At 50.9% G+C, this 14,914-nt stretch overlaps 1 protein-coding gene and 1 pseudogene across 1 annotated transcript in view; one reads left to right on the forward strand and one right to left on the reverse strand.

Moving 5' to 3' along the window:
• Positions 1–765: 765 nt before the first annotated feature.
• On the reverse strand, positions 766–862 carry LOC116554567 (annotated as a pseudogene).
• A 3,203-nt stretch (positions 863–4,065) lies between these two features.
• Positions 4,066–14,914, forward strand: part of LOC116553942 — a 34,141-nt gene continuing 23,292 nt past the window's right edge. The window contains 9 exon segments of the mRNA XM_032282026.1: positions 4,066–4,109; positions 4,505–4,662; positions 5,302–5,478; positions 5,481–5,585; positions 6,915–7,070; positions 7,436–7,569; positions 8,275–8,485; positions 10,600–10,803; positions 14,262–14,386. Of these exon segments, the coding sequence (XP_032137917.1) occupies positions 4,066–4,109; positions 4,505–4,662; positions 5,302–5,478; positions 5,481–5,585; positions 6,915–7,070; positions 7,436–7,569; positions 8,275–8,485; positions 10,600–10,803; positions 14,262–14,386 (1,314 nt within the window).

Here is a 14,914-nt window from a genome sequence, read left to right on the forward strand (position 1 = left end):
AAAAAAAAAAAAAAAAAAAAAAAAAGTTAGCCAGGCATAGTGGCATATGCCTGTAGACTTAGCTACTCAGGAGGCTGTGGCAAGAGGATTGCTGGAGCCCAGGAGGTCGAGGCTGCAGTGAGCCATGCTTGTGCCACTGCACTCCAGCCTGGGTGACAGAGTGAGACCCTGTCTCTCAAAAAAAGAATTCAGAGTAGAGAAAGGTATAAATGGTAAGTTCAAGCACGCCATGTCCCACATTTCCTGCAGCAGTCTTGACGCATGCCTCATGAAATCTGCATTCATTTCCCTGCTCTGCCTTAACAAAGTACTGCAAACTGCGTGACTTCAGCCAGAGATTTATTCTCACAGTTCTGGAGGCCAGGAGTCTGAAATCAAGGGCTTTTTGTTTGTTTGCTTTTCCTGCGAAGGTTGTGAGGGAGGATCTGTCCCAGGTCTCACTCCTGGATTCCTGTAGCTTCCAGAGTTCCTTGGCTTGTAGGTGGCCTTCTGTCTCTGTCTTGACATCGTCTTCCCTTTGTAGGTGTCTGTATCCACACATCACCTTTTTATAAGGACATCAGACACACGGGATTAGGGTTCACCCTCATCACCTCAGCTTAGCTTGATCACGTGTGAAGAGCCTATTTCCAAATAAAGTCACATCCACAGGCCCTGCAGCGTAGGGCTTCAGCGTCTTTTGGGGAGACACAGGACAATGCATAACACTGTAGATTTGCAAATATTTTTGGTTTGGGTTTCTGGGTTCTATTTTTTTCTTTTTCGCATCAGATGGGTGATGTGATGATGTCATAACAAGTTTTGAGGAAGGCATATATCACAAATAGCATGGAAACCCAATCGTCATGCTTAGGTTTTGGCTTTTTAATTTTAATTTTAATCTTTCTTGAGGCAGGATCTTGCTCTGTCGCTCAGGCTGGATGGCAGTGGTGCAAATGTGGCTTACTGCAGCCTCGACCTCCTGTGCTCCAGTGATCTTCCCACCTCAGCCTCCCAAAGTGCTAGGATTACAGGCATGAGCCACCATGCCCAGCTAGTTCCTATTGTTTGTACGTTGCTCTTTTTACTCAAAAATATACCTTTGCAGCTGAGCATGGTGGCTAACACCTCTAATCCTCAGCACTTTGGGGATCCAAGGGAGGTGGGTCACTTGAGGCCAGGAGTTCAAGACCAGCCTGGCCATGTTACACCATGTTGGTGTAACACCATCTCTAGTAAAAATACAAAAATGAGCTGGGCATGGTGGTACGTGCCTGTAATCCCAGTGACTTAGAAAGCTGAGGCAGGAGAATCACTTGAACCCTGGAGGTGGAGGTTGCAGTGGGCCAAGTTTGTACTACTGCACTCCAGACTGGGTGGCAGAGCGAGACTCCGACTCAAAAAAAAAAAAAAAAGAAATATACATACGTATACATACACACATATACACACACACACAACACACACACGCACACACATACACACACAAACCCTGGCAATCTTTTTATATATCAGCATGCGCTGGTACAATTTAAATTCTATTGTAGATTTCATTTAGATTAATTCTATCTAAATACTATTCTATTAAGTTCTACAATTAAAACAAATAGTCAATGTATTTAAATTATTCAAAGTTCAAAAGCTATGGAAGGGTACAGAACTGAGTCTCCCGTATGGCAGCCAGTGGCATGTGTTTACTGAAATCTAAGTGAGGCCGGGTACAATAGCTCAGGCCTATGATCCCAGCATTTTGGGAGGCCAAGTCAGGTGGCTCACCTGAGGTCAGGAGTTTGAGACCAGCCTTACCAACACGGTGAAATCCCATCTCTACCAAAAACACAAAAAGTAGCCAGATGTGGTGGTGAGCCCCTATAATCCCATCTACTTGGGAAGCTGAGGCAGGAGAACAGCTTGAACCTGGGGTGGGGGCAGAGGTTCTAGTGAGCCAAGACCACACAACTTCACTCCAGCCTGGGCAACAGAGCGAGACTCCATCTCAAAAAAAAAAAAAAAAAAAAAATCTCAATGAATTAACATTAAAGAAAATGACAGATTTGGTTCTTTGGCTGCATGGGCCACATTCCAGGTGCTCCACAGCTGCAGGTGGCCCGGAAACATGGTCCTCATTGCAGAAAGCTCTATTGGTTGGTGCTGGTGCAGCCTTAAAGCCGCTCTCCCACCCCTCCTGAAGCCTACCGCTGTTAGGGTTTTTCTGGTGATTCCTTTCCGAGATGATCTATGCACACAATCAGCACATGGAGTTAGTGTATCCACTTAAATCAGTGTCTCCCGTGTAGTGTGAATGACCGTGTAATAGACCATGGAATGGAATGTGTTCAGCTAGTTTCGTAATGATGTGCTCTTGGGTTTTTCCCAGGTTTCCTCTCTCACAAACGTTCTCCTGTGAACGCCATTCTCTCTGCAGAGTAAATTCTTAACAGTGGAATTCCCTGGCCACAAGGTTTATATGTTTTTTCTCCTTTGTTTTCTCTTTTCTTCCTTCCTATTTTTTTCTTTCCTTTCCTTTCCCTCCCTCTATTCCCTCTCTTTTCCTCTTCCTAGCTCTTTCCCTCCCCTTCCCCCATGTCTTTTCCCCCCTCTTCCCCCCTTTTCTCTCTCCCCTACTTTTCTCTTTTACAAGGTCTTCTTTGCAGCGGCATGATCCTAGCTCACTGCAGCCTCGAACCCCTGGGCTCAAGCGATCCTCTTGCCTCAGCCTCCCAGGTAGCTGGGACTAAGGCCTGTGCCACCATGCTCTTCTGTTTTTTTCTTTTTTGTGGAGATGGGTCTTACTATGTTGTCCAGGCTCATTTTCATCTTAGCAGGTGCTTTTCAAGGGTTCTCACCCAAGGGTACCTGGATGGAACTTAGTGAGTCACTTGAAGCCCTTGTCATTGTGTTGAAGATTTGCGTCTGTCTCCTCCATCCTGGGGATAAGATTTAAAACTTCTATCTCCTTTTCAAGCAGATCAATGACTTTAAAAGGTATACAAATGTTGGGAGGCTGAGGAGGGAGGATCACTTGAAGTCAGGAATTTGGGACCAGGCTGGCCAAGATGGTGAAACCCTGTCTCTACTAAAAATACAAAAATTAGCTGGGCGTGGCAGTGCATGCCTGTAGTCCCAGCTTCTTGGGAGGCTGAGGCAGGCGAATTGCTTGAATCTGGGAGGTGGAGGCTGCAGTGAGTTGAGATTTCACCACTGCACTCCAGCCAGGTACAAATAGCAGCTTTAGACTTGATCCCGCAGGACCCCTGGGCACGTGCAGCAGTGGATCGCCCGATTCTGCCTCAGTTTCCAGTGTCTTCTCAGAGAGACCTGGAGTGGGGCATCTGAAGTCAGGGCTGGATGTCTTGCTGCATAAATACTCTCTCCACTTCCAGCTCTGCCATCAGCCTGGGTAGGGAGAAGACCCATGTCAGGGGAGAGCCGAGAGCCATCTTCCTCCTAAAGCCACACCTGCCTGATGGCTGAGACTTACGCCTCCTTTCTGGAACTCCCAGGGGCCCCTGAACTTCTCGTTGTTTGCTAAATGTGCAAGCATGGATTGCCTGTACCTCCCCTTGGAACTTCCTGCTGCTCCCTATAGAGCAGTCTGCAGCCTGGAAATGTTGATTTGCCTTTGGAGAAATTCTAGTTCCATCTGCCCCAGACTCATCACAATTACAGTAACAGCTGGCACTCTGGAACTTTCTGGAGCCTGTTCCAGCAGACATGAGGTTCCTTCTTCAAGTCCTCTCTGTAACCCCATACAAGATGAGGAAACTGAGGCAGATGAGCTCATGAATACTAAGTGCCAGAGCTTGAGTTAAACTTGTCTCAAAGTTTATGGGATTTAAGGTTGGTGTGGGAAGTGTTCTGTTTGGGACCCCCTCCCCTGGTGTGTGGGGGTTGGCTCCTGGGTTGCCTGGAGACCCCCAGCTTACACCTCCTGACCTGACAAATTTGCAACTAGTATTCTCTTTAATTGCAAAGTGTTGTGGTTTGGGTGAGAAATTCTGTGCTCACCCTGTTCACGTGCACCCTGAGGAAGCTCCGACTCCACCGCACAGCCTCTGATGCAGACTGGAGAGAGCCGGCGCTAGGATGCCCCTGTCAGCAGGAAGAGCTGCGAGCGTCTACATCCACATGTAGACATATCTGTGCACATACATTCATATACACACATCCATGTATATACACGTCTTTACACACATCCATATACACACACGTTCATACACACGTCTACATATAGACACATCCATGTACATACATTCATAGCCACACATTTGTATACACATACCTGTGTATATCTACACACACACTTCTGTATACACACACATCCATGTACAGATACATCTGTACACACATTCGTGCACACACATCTTCACACACATCTGTGGGGATCAGGGAAAGACAGCATCATTAAGTCGTGATGGTCTGGTAATAGCAAGTGTTGTTTTGACATCTTTTGGGTGAACTGACCAGCTAGTAGCCATCAGAGGGGTGTGTGGGGTGGGTCTGCAGGTTGGCGGGGACATCAAAGGTGGTATTTGCAGTTGCTCACGGCTTTTCTAGAGGATCTCCCGTGTGGGGCCTTGGAGTGTGTAGTGAGCTGTCCCCGTGGCCCACCTGCCAGTGTCTGCACCACTGACCCACAAAGTTCTGGCTTCACTGGCCTTCTCAAGGACTTTGGATTGTACTGTAAGAAACGCTAGTGTACCATCATTTGACGTGTCTGGTTACCACGTGGAGATCAGTTACCAGCAGCAGGATGGGAGCTGGGAGAGCCGGGAGGACGCTGCAGTGAGACAGGCGTGATGGTCAGGGCTGGAGCTGCTGTGGGAGCGGATGTGGCAGAAGGGGCTGACTCTAGTCACACTCCATAGCGACAGTCAACTGAGTTCCTGATGGATCTAACGAGGGGGTTGACAAGGAGAGAAGAGGAGTCCTTTGTATTTATGTCTGAGTTTGTAACACAGGTTTCTAATTTTGAGAAATCTGTAGTTTAAAAAATTGGAGAAGAGCTGGGCACAGTGGCTCATGCCTGTAATTCCAGCACTTTGGGAGGCCAAGGCCAAGGAGGGCGTTTCACTTGGGATCAGGAGTTTGAGACCATCCTGGCCAACATAATGAAACCCTGTCTCTACTGAAATACAAAAATTAGCTGGGCACGGTGATGTGTGCTTGTAATCTCAGCTACTTGGGAGGCTGAGGCAGGAGAATCATTTGAACCCGGGAGGCAGAGGTTGCAGTGAACCAGGATCCCGCCACTATACTCCAGCCTGGGTGACAGAGTGAGACTCTGTCTCAAGAAAAAACAAACACTGGGGAAGCCATTAGCTGGGCTCTCCTGCCCTCTCTCCGGTCCCAGCTTGTGTGATCATGGCTGGGCTTGCTGGCCAAGCCTATCCTCCCAGGTGACACTGAGGCCTTTCCAGGGCTGGAGTGATCTGCAGCCACCCATGGGTGGCGAGACCAAGCGGTTCCAGGAGCAGCTGGAGATGAAACTGGTGACGGGAGCAGCACTGTCATCTTTACAGCAAACCTCACACAGCAGGTTGGCAGGAAGCTAGCCTTCTCCGCATCACCGAGCCATCTGCTGAGTCACCAGGCCCACGTGACAGGTAGGAGATGAGATCCCTTGTGCCCCATCTCCTCTGTGGCCAGGCTAGGGTGTGGGCCAAGTGCCTCCTGATGGTCTCATCACCCCAGCCTCTCAATATCAACATCTTATCTAAGGATAGAAGCAGGCTCAGTGTGAGCCCCCGGCACCTCCCCCAACCTCCAACTGCCCCCACAAACCTTCAAATAACAGCTTTGGGGCTGTTTTTATTCTGACCCATGATAAGAAACCCAGGTAACATTTTGATGTAAAATACACTGGACATTTAAACACACACACACAGGCTGAGCAGGTGCTGGCCTTGGGCCGGAGCCGGGTGGCGGCGCCTGGGTGTGCCGCTTATGGGTTCTAAAAGATTCCAAGGTAAGGACAGGAACTGGGGCTGGGGGCACTTGGAGCGGTGGCTGTTGACCACCTCACATGGGTGTTTGGGAGTCATAACAGCTGGCCCAGCTCCACCTGTGTGTTCTGGCTGACCTTCAGTGTTGCAGAAGCTTCAGAAGGTGAAATTTACCCGACAACCCATGATACCTGGTTAATTCTTTTCTCGTCTATCCTATTTGATTTTCTTTCATTCTACTTTTTTTTTTTTTTTTTTTTTGAGACAGAGTCTCACACTATTGCTGGGATTTGATGCTGTAGCACAATCTTGGCTCACTGTAACCTCTGCCTCCTGGGCTTAAGCAATTCTCCTGCCTCCGCCTCCCGAGTAGCTGGGATTATAGGTGCCCACCACCACATCTGGTTTATTTATTTATTTTTCTTTTTTTTAGTAGAGATGAGGCTTCACTACGTTGGCCAGGTTGGTCTCGAATTCCTGACCTCAGGAAATCTGCCCACTTTGGCCTCCCAGAGTGCTAGGATTACAGGCATGAGCCACTGCACCCAAGCTCATTCTACTTTATTTTTGGGCCAAGCACAGTGTCTCATGCCTATAACCCCAGCACTTTGGGAAGCCAAGGCAGGAGGATTGCTTGAGCCCAGGAGTTCAAGGTCAGCCTTGGCAACATAGTGAGACCCCTGTTTCTAAAAAAAAAAAAAAAAAAAAAAAAAGAATACAAAAATTAGCCAAGTGTGGTGGCACATGTCTGTAGTACCAGCTACTTGGGAGGCTTAGGTGGGAGGATCGATTGAGCCTGGGAGGTCAAGGCTGCAGTGAGCCGTGATCAGTCTGTCTGTGGCCTGTTGTGCAGGGCATAAATGTTGGCTCTTCAAGGAGCCCCCAACCCCAAGGCCCTTGGGGAATTTCCGAGTCCCCTCTTTGCCTGGGGCTCAGGGTTTTGGTCCCCAGGGGCTGACCCTTTCATCTGCCTGCTCTCTGTCCCTGCAGCACTGCTGGAGAGGAAGGAGGAGGATGGATGGTGGGTGTCTGCCCTGGGTGCCAAGCTCTTAATGCCAGGGTTGGCAGGGCTGCGTGCCTTTGGCCTGCTGCAGCAGTGAGGCCAGCTCTGGACCAACTCCCTGAGGATGCAGTACAGCCTCTGGGGTAAGGCATCTCGTGCCTGGCTGTGGGGCAGGTGGAGGTGGCAGGGCCTGCCCTGTTTCCTGTGGCTGTGGCTCTGCGAGCTAAGATGTGCTGTCACCATGGGGTTTTCCATTAGCCATTCTGTGGGCTCCGAGTAGGACTTAGTACTTGCTCATTAAAAAGAAAGGTGTGTCTGTTGAGGGGACATTCACCCATCTCTTAAGACCTCCCCACCAACAGGTTCTAAAGAAGTGACAGGTGGAGCAGAGCACAGAGCCGGGGGGGCATGGCTGAGGCCAGGCTGGGCTGGGCCCTCCTCCTCTTGGAGCCGTGGTGAAGGGCTGCCTGGCAGAGGAGGGCAGGAGTCTCTGGATTGATCCTCACAGCTCAGGCAAAGCGGCCAGAGCATGAGTGCAGCACCAGCCAGAGGCTGCAGACAGAGAGTGGCTCAGACGGTGCCTACAGGCTGGAGCTGGGCCACAAGCTCCACTGCACACAGATCCCGGCCTTCAGCCACAAGGTGGGTTCTGAGGCCAGGCGGGACATCTGGAGAGAACACCAGAGTCAGGCAAGTGGTGATCTGAGTACCCTGAGCTCAATCCTGAAGAGATGAACTTGCTCCCAATAGCATAGTCATATAGGATGGATCCAGGGCTGGCACTTCAGTTTCAGTCTTATGTCTGTTCATCCAGGGGTGCTTGAACCCAGGAGGCAGAGGCTGCATGGAGCCAAGATGGTGCCACTGTACTCCAGCCTAGGCAACAGAGTGAGATCTTGTCTCTAAAATAAACAAATAATAATTAAAAAAAAAAAAAAAAAAAAAACGCCGGGCACAGTGGCTCACGCTTCTAATCCCAGCACTTTGTGAGGCTGAGGCAGGAGAATCAAGAGGTCAGGAGTTCGAGACCAGCCTGGCCAACATGGTGAAACCCCGTCTCTACTAAAAATACAAAAATTAGCCAGGCATAGTGGCAGGTGCCTGTAATCCCTGCTACTCTGGAGGCTGAGGCAGGAGAACTGCTTGAACTGGGAAGGCAGAGGTTGCAGTGGGCAGAGATTGTGCCACTGCCCTCCAGCCTGGGTGACAGTGCGAGACTCCATCTCAAAACAGCAATAACAAAATAGTGCTTTCTACAGAACCGCCTGGAGTGGGTGGCTGTGAATGGGCCCAGAGACTGGGTAGGCAGGGCCTCCATGGATAGTTCACTACTCATGTGTGTCCCAGGTCCAGCTCTGACACGAGGAGGACTCGGGCCACCTGCGCTCACTGCTGGAGGCGAGCTATGGGAAGCGCTGGGATAAGAGTGGCAGCAAGAGGCATCTCCGTGTCAGCCAGACCTTCAAGAATGACTCGGGGCCCACCCTGAGCAATCACTTCGTGGAGGTGAGCCCGGCCACTGCAGCAGAGTCGTGCCCCCACGAGTCCAGTGTGGATGGTGGGAGCTGGGAACCCCACATGGCCCTCTGGCCCTGGCTGCAAGGATGCAGGCAGCTGAAACTCAGCCTTGGTGACTTTCCCTTTTGCATCTCCAGCCCCATGTCCCCAGGGGTGAGAAATGTTTGTCACAGTGCCAAGGACTGGAAGGAGGGCTTGGGAAAAACAGATTTCCACCCGTAAAAATGCATTTTGGAAACAGTGGTTTGCTTTTAGTTTTTCCCTGAGGGTGGGTTCTTTTGCTGTGTTAGGAATGACGGTGAGCTCAGCAGCTGAGCAGGTGGCGGTTCTTCTATAGCACACATTTAACCTTGTACATTTATTTAAAAATTGGTTTAGATTTTTTTGCCTTTTCACATCCAGTCTTGCAAATGGTCTTGCTTTTTTTCAGATGGAGTCTTGCTCTGTCAACCAGTCTGCAGTGCAGTGGCGTGATCTTGGCTCACTGCAACCTCTGCTTCCCAGGTTCAAGCAATTCTCCAGCCTCAGCCTTCTGAGTAGCTGAGATTACAGGTGACTACCACCACACTTGGCTAATTTTTCTATTTTTAGTAAGATAGAGTTTCGCCATGTTGGCCAGGCTAGTCTTGAACTCCTGACCTTGTGATCCACCCGCCTCAGTCTCCCAAGTATCTGGGATTATAGACACCCACCACGCCTGGCTAATTTTTATATTTGTAGTAGAGAAGGGGTTTCGCCATGTTGTCTAGGCTGGTCTCAAACTCCTGACCTCAGGTGATCTACCCACCTCAGCCTACCAAACCGCTGGGATCACAGGCGTGAGCCACTGCGCCTGGCCTCACTTGAAGGTTTTGCTGAGGTGGTCGTGGGGTGGCGTGGGAGGGAATTACATCTCAAAGCAGAGTTTGAGAAACATTTTCTGTCAAGGGCCAGATAGTAAACGTCTCAGGCTCTGTGGCCGGAAGTCTCTGCTGCAGGTACTCCATTCTGCCGCTGTGGTGTGAAAGCAGCCATGGGAATAGGACATGAGCGTGTTCCAGGAAAGGGATCTCCATCCAGACCCAAGAGAGGGTTCTTGGATCTTGTGCAAGAAAGAATTCGGGGCTGCTGGTGCCCATTTTTATGGTCATTTGTTGATGACATGCTAAACGGGGTGGATTATTCATGCCACCCTTTTTAGACCATGTAGGGTAACTTCCTGACGTTGCCACCATATTTGTAAACTGTCGTAGCGCTGGTGGGAGTGTAGCAGTGAGGATGACCAGAGGTCACTCTCGTCGCCATCTTGGTGGGTTTTGGCCAGCTTCTTTACTGCAGTCTGTTTTATCAGCAAGGTCTTTATGACCTGTATCTCTCTCTCTCATTTTTTCTTCTTTTTGCAATGGAGTCTTGCTCTTGTTGCCCAGACTGGAGTGTAGTGGTGCAATCTCAGCTCACCACAACCTCTGCTTCCCAAGTTCAAGTGATTCTCCTGCCTCAGCCTCCCCAGTAGCTGGGATAATAGGCAGGTACCACCACACGCAGCTAATTCTTGTGTTTTTTAGAAAAGACGGAGTTTCACCACGTTGGCCAGGCTGGTCTCGAGCTCCTGACCTCAAGTGATCTGCCCACCTCAGCCTCCCAAAGTACTGGGATTACAGGAGTGAGCCACCACACCTGGCTATGACCTATGTCTTGTGTGACCTTCTATCTCATCCTGTGACTTAGAATGCCTAACCATCTGGGAATGCAGCCCAGTAGGTCTCAGCCGCATTTTACCCAGCCTCTATTCAAGATGGAGCTGCTCTGGTTCAAATGCGTCTGACAGACAGGCAGGGTTGTGTTCCAATAAAATTTATAACAACAGGTGTAGGCTGTGGTTTGCCAACCCATTTCACATCAGCCAGGAAATCTTTGTCTTCCCAAAGTCTTTCTCCAGCCGTCCTCCCTAGGCCCCCTCCCCACTGCCTGCCCCACCTCCTGATTGGTTTCTCTGTTTCTTCTGTGGGTTCCTTGTTGCACATATAGTTAGTTGGAGTAACTGCGTTTGTCATCAAACCTGCTCCCTCAAGAAGATCTGAGTTCCTCCCACCACAGGGACACAGGTGGCACCGATAACCCCACGGTGTGTGGGAGCCAGTGCCAGCTTGCCCCGGGCTGGCTCTCTCTGCACAGGGCAGTCCAACGTCTCCTCGGTATCATTCCAGGTCTTCATGGATGTTCACAACGACAGCTCAGGCTCTGAGCATTCTGGACACATCCTGATGGGACCCACATCTCTCAACTACTCCATGAGCTGCTGTTACCATGATGGGCACCTGGAGCTCTCTGGCCAGAGCTGGCACAACAGTGAGACTTTGCTGTGGGCAGGGTTCCCAGGTAGGGCCTTCCTGAGCACAGAACTGCAGATACATGATAAGGCACCCAGCTCATAGCCCCAGGACTGGGGAGCTGGCTTCCTCCATGCCTGGGCCAGCCAGCAGCCTCAGGCCTGGATCCAGGTGGCACTCATCAAGCCCAGTGTGGCCCTGAGCTCTGGGACAACCAGGACAGCCTTGCCCATTGATGGCCTCACTCCCAAGGCAGGCGGATTAGCTCCCTAGGACTTTCACAACCAAGTTCCACACACCGGATGGCTTAACATGCAGAAATCTTAGCCAGATGTGGTGGCATGTAAGCGTGGTCCCAGCTACTCAGAAGGCTGAGGCAGTAAAATTGCTTGAGCCAGAAGGTCGAGGCTGCAGTGAGCTATGATGGCAACATGGTGCTCCAGCCTGGATGACAGAATGAGACGTTGTCTCAAAATAAAAACAAAACAATCCACAGTGGATTGAGGGCCCATCCAGCTTGAATATGACATTATTTTCACTTAATTCCATCTGTAAAGAATCTATTTTTGTTTATTTATTTATTTATTTTGAGATGGAGTCTCGCTTTATCTCCCACGCTGGAGTGCAGTGGTGTGATCTTGGCTCACTGCAACCTCCACCTCCCATGTTCAAGCGATTCTCCTGCTTCAGCCTCCTGAGTGGCTGGGATTATGGGTGCACCAGTATATCCAGCTAATTTTTGTATTTTTAGTAGAGACAGGGTTTCACCATGTTGGTCAGGCTGGTCTCGAACTCCTGACCTCATGATCTGCCTGCCTGGGCCTCCCAAAGTGCTGGGTTTATAGGTGTGAGCCACTGCGCCCAGCCAAGACCCTATTTTTAAATAAGGTTGTATTCATAGGACAGAGAGCGAGGGGGGTGGGACTTCAATATCTCTTTTTGGGAGACACAGTTCAACCCATCATGGGGGAAAGATAAAAGCAATAAGAGGAGCCAGCATTGGCTGGGCACTTACTTCATACACGCCAGGCAAGTTGTGTACACATGAGAGCTCAGTACAGTACAGCTGTCCTCGTCACACAGGGGAACGCCACAGCTCTTAGAGGGGCCTGCGAGCTGTCAGAACCTGCACCCTTCCCCCATCTGACCTTGTCTCCCAGCCCCCAACCCCACCTGTTCCATTCCTTGCTATTCTTTAACACACCAGGCTTGGTGCTGCCCCAGGACCTGGGCACGGGATGATCCTGCCACCTGGAATGCCTCTCTCCCACGCACTTGCCTGGCTCCCTCACTTCTCTTAGGTATTTTTCCAATGTCATCTCAGGGAGGTCTCTTTTCCACCTCCCCATCTCCTTCCATCCCCCACATCCCTTCCCACCCTCTCCCCAGTTCTGTCATTTGAACACACCGTGTAGCGCACAAATACCTTTGTTCCTCATTCTTTCTATACTAGAATCACCAGAATGTGTGCTCCATGAGGGCAGGGATGAATTTTGTCTGCTTTGACGCAGGGCACATAGAAGGTGTTGAACGTGCATGAATAAGCCTATGAGGTAGGGTTAGGAATGTCATTCTCATTCTGCAGATGAAGAATGGAGGCTCAGAGAGGCTGAGTTACCTGGCCCAGGCCACACAGCTGGTAATGACGGAGCAAGGATTGAACCTGAAGCCACCCTCTGACCCCCAAATAGATTACAGAGACCTGGCTCTTCACCATTCAGGACCCCTGGGTGTCTCCCTAGTCCCCTAGGGCATCTTCTGTTGGCCTCAATTCTTTTTTTTTTTTTTTTTTTTTTTTGAGGGCCAGGTGTGATGGCTCACACCTGTAATCCTAGCACTTTGGGAAGCCAAAGCGGGTAGATCATTTGAGGTCGGGAGTTTGACACTGGCCTGACCAACATGGTGAAACCCTGTCTCTACAAAAAAAATTAGCTGGGCATGGTGATTCCTGCCTGTAATCCCAGCTACTTAGGAGGCTGAGGCATGAGAATCACTTGAACCTGGGAAGTGGAGGTTGCAGTGAGCTGAGATTGCGCCACTGCACTCCAGCCTGGGTGATAGAGTGAGACTGCATCTCAAAAAAATAAACAACAAACAAGAAAAAACTACTTATTTTTGGCCCTCAGCTTCCTGAGGGGTGAATGGAGGACTGGATCACATGAGGAAGTTGTCCCCAGTCTGAGCTGACCTCAGAATTTGTTGGAGACAGGGTGGCCAAGTGAGGGGAGGACATTCTGGATGAACACCTCCATGCCACTCTAATTCCCGAGCCAGGATGCCTAGTGTGGCCACCCCCAGCCAGGAGTGACCTCTTCCTCCTCCCATTGCTGTACACAGTCTGCTTTTCCCCCTCTCAGGGACACTTTGCCTGTTGTTAACATTCTTGGTGTCTCTAACAGCCGGGCTCCTCCCGGGTGTGGGAACTGTGTCCCCTCCCTCCTCTGGTCCTGCACGTAGTAGGTACATGTGGTTGAATGTTGAATAAGGAAGGAAGGAAGCATTTCCCAGGCCTCCTGCATGCCCCGCACGCGGTCCCCTCCCATGTGTTACCCCATTTACTCTGGACACTGTCCCTTGAGGCGAGTGGGCTATGCCCACCTTACAGATAAGGAAGTCGAGGCTCGGAGCTGTAGGGCTCATCTACCCTTCTGGCCAGATGGGAGGTGCTGGAGCCTGGCTGAGTATCACTTGGGCCTGAGCCGTGAGCTGCACCCATGGGAACCCAGCCTCTGACATAGATTAGGCACCATCTGTTTGCTCTGGAGCTCCTGGACCCGATGTTTCTGTGTGTAGCAGAGGGAATTTAAGTCAAAGAAGAAACTCCTAACTGTGAACCAGACTCTCCTCTTCTGTGAGGGGGTGATGGGAGGGATGGGATCCTCCAGCCAGGTCTAGGTGGCTGCAGGTGGGTATCAGTGGCCATTTATCAAGAGCAGACCTCATACTGATTCCTCTACAGGCTGCTCAGAGAATCCGCAGGAATCCCTGCAGAGCCCCTCATCCCGTAGTCATTCAGAAAGCACTCACTGAACCCCTGCTGTGTGTCAGGAGCCCACCTAAAAGAAATGGGGGTGGGGGAGGTGGTTGTCCTTCTTGTGGGGTGGCAGTAGGGGAGCAGGAACCTAGTGAGTGAGGCCATTACAGGTTGTGCCGGAAACCCCACGCCAGGGAGATGGAATGGAGGGTGCCTGGCAGCAAAGGATTGGGAGGGACTTCAGATATGCAGTCAGGGGAGGCTTCTTGGAGGAGGTGTCATTTCAGCAATTCAACTTCAATGAAAGGAAGAGCCACCCAGACCTAGATCCTCAGGGACAAATGATGACAGATGATGTCAAGGAGGCTCAAATGGGGTTGACCCCACCCAGCACCTCATGGGAGCCTTTCCCTTTCCTGCTGGTGTTGTGTTTGAGGGCCACAGGGCATGGCCCCTCCCGAAGTCTGGTGTGTTCCTGGGCTGGGAAGGGCGGTGAACCTGCTTCAGTAGCCCGTGGCATTTTCTGCCTCTAGAGACCCAGACCCGGGCCAGCGTGACCTTCCGTGGCAGGGACAGTGGGGTCATTGTGGACCTGGCAGCCCTGGTGGCTTGGCCACTGCATGGCCCGATGCAGCTGGTGGCCAATGCCAGCCACACAGTGCCTGCTCTCTGAGGCTGGGCCTGCCCTACTCCAGCCAGGTAAGGAGTGAATGGGGCAGGACCTCCCTCCAAATTCTGTCCCATCTGTCCAATTCCTGGGGTGCAGAAGACCCGCTGTGTGCAGGGTGGTTGGGGAGGGCCAGGCCTTGGGTTTCCCCAGCACTTCATAGTTTACAAAGGCTTCATTTGTAATTGCTATAACCAGGTCTGCTGAGCAGTCTCTGCATTCCCAATCACAGGGCTGGTATGGAAGGATACCCTGGATTAGCATCTGGCTTCTGGCCTGTGTCTTTCTGCCCTGCAGTCTTGAGTCAGAATCAAACCTCCTGCTTCTCCAGTGCCTGCCCCGTGCCCAGCCCCCTCTGAAGGATTCATGGGCATTTGATAGTTTCATCCTCCCAATGTCCCAGAGAGAGGCAGGATGGCCCCGTCCTTACCAAGGCTTTCTCCAGTGTTCGAACCCGACCTCTGCTGCTTACTGGCTGTGTGACCTTGGCCAAATTCCTTTGCCTCTCTGTGCCCTAAT

Source organism: Sapajus apella, unplaced genomic scaffold (assembly GCF_009761245.1).
Source record: "Sapajus apella isolate SASKATOON/1434 unplaced genomic scaffold, GSC_monkey_1.0 scaffold1, whole genome shotgun sequence".
In the NCBI taxonomy this organism is placed as follows: Eukaryota; Metazoa; Chordata; class Mammalia; order Primates; family Cebidae; genus Sapajus; species Sapajus apella.